Source organism: Seriola lalandi, unplaced genomic scaffold (assembly GCF_002814215.2).
Source record: "Seriola lalandi dorsalis isolate HSWRI2012SDOR001 ecotype SW California unplaced genomic scaffold, Sedor1 jcf7180002054987, whole genome shotgun sequence".
Classification (NCBI taxonomy): Eukaryota; Metazoa; Chordata; class Actinopteri; order Carangiformes; family Carangidae; genus Seriola; species Seriola lalandi.
In genome coordinates this window covers 34,080-35,131 of record NW_019525536.1, presented here as the reverse complement: position 1 = coordinate 35,131, position 1,052 = coordinate 34,080, and the positions used below count along the sequence as shown (strand labels likewise).

Sequence of the window (1,052 nt, the reverse complement as noted above, 5' to 3'; positions counted from 1 at the left end):
AATCAATATCTGATCAGACCTGTTGGACTAAAAACTGACCACAACACTTTGATTCATGACTGAACTGGATCAGACTTTAAAGATCCAGTCCTGATCCAGGATAAAGGTCTTTCTTGGTCCTGGTCTCTGTCCTGCAGATCAGCTCAGGAAACAAAACTAAACAAATTAAACTGAACACAAACTGTTTTCATCACAAATTACAGAAGATTTAATGGAAAACTTTGGAAGATGCTCATCAGGAACTTCAAACACAGAAAAGATGATAAATGAATGAATGAATTGACTTTAAGGACTCACACTGGACATTTTCTACAGTGTATTTAGAAAACATGAGTCCTCTGACTGAGAGAAATACCAGTGTGTGAGTTCTGAAGGTTGAACTGAAGTGAACAGACATTATTCATGACAACTGAGTGAAATGAGCTGAAACTGAAGAATCATTGTGAGAGAAGAACAACTGGAAACATGAGACAACCACTATTTAAAATCTCAGTAATGACTTCATTCAAAATGATTCAAGTTCTGTGTGAAGATAAATCAGCTTCAGTTGTGGATTAAAGATATAAGATCTACAACAGTAACAGTCAGTGAACTTACTCCAGAGTCTCCAGTCGACAGTCTGGACTCTCCAGAAAATCACACAGCTGCTTCACTCCTGGATCCTGCAGCTTGTTGTCACTCAGGTCCAGGTGTTTCAGGTGGGAGGGGTTGGACTTCAGAGCTGAGGCCAGAGAAGAACAGCTGATCTCTGACAAACTGCAGCGACACAATCTGAATAAAGAATAAAGATGTGAGTTCAGAGACAAAGTTCCTTCTTGGAAGCGTTCAGTGTTTCATCATCTGTTCAGAGCTGAAGAAGCTTTAGAAAGTAGAAGTTTAGAAAATGAAAGTCAAACACCTGAACCAACAGGAAGCAGGTTAAAAACAGTCACATACAAAGAGTGAAAACAGCTTCATTAATATCAATGACAACATGCTGCTGCTTCAATACAGACGTAGTGACTCCACCTCTTAAACTCTACCAGCTCCACCTGTGGCTCCATCTGTACAAA

The 1,052-nt window shown here is 39.5% G+C and overlaps 1 protein-coding gene and 1 long non-coding RNA gene across 12 annotated transcripts in view; one reads left to right on the top strand and one right to left on the bottom strand.

Annotated features, from left to right (window-relative positions):
* LOC111647379 (protein NLRC3-like) overlaps positions 1 to 1,052 on the bottom strand; it is a 99,936-nt gene that overhangs the window by 78,230 nt on the left and 20,654 nt on the right. For 9 of the 11 annotated variants that reach the window (XM_087171352.1, XM_087171351.1, XM_087171353.1 and 6 more), the window contains exon 3: positions 598 to 771. The exons of the other annotated variants lie outside the window; for them this stretch is intronic. In XM_087171352.1, coding sequence (XP_087027478.1) covers positions 598 to 771 — 174 coding nt within the window. The remainder of the gene's footprint in view (positions 1 to 597; positions 772 to 1,052) is intronic. 11 annotated transcript variants of the gene reach the window in all.
* The window catches only part of LOC147817213 (uncharacterized), a 64,454-nt gene that overhangs the window by 62,624 nt on the left and 778 nt on the right, over positions 1 to 1,052 (top strand). The gene's annotated exons all lie outside the window — the stretch shown is intronic.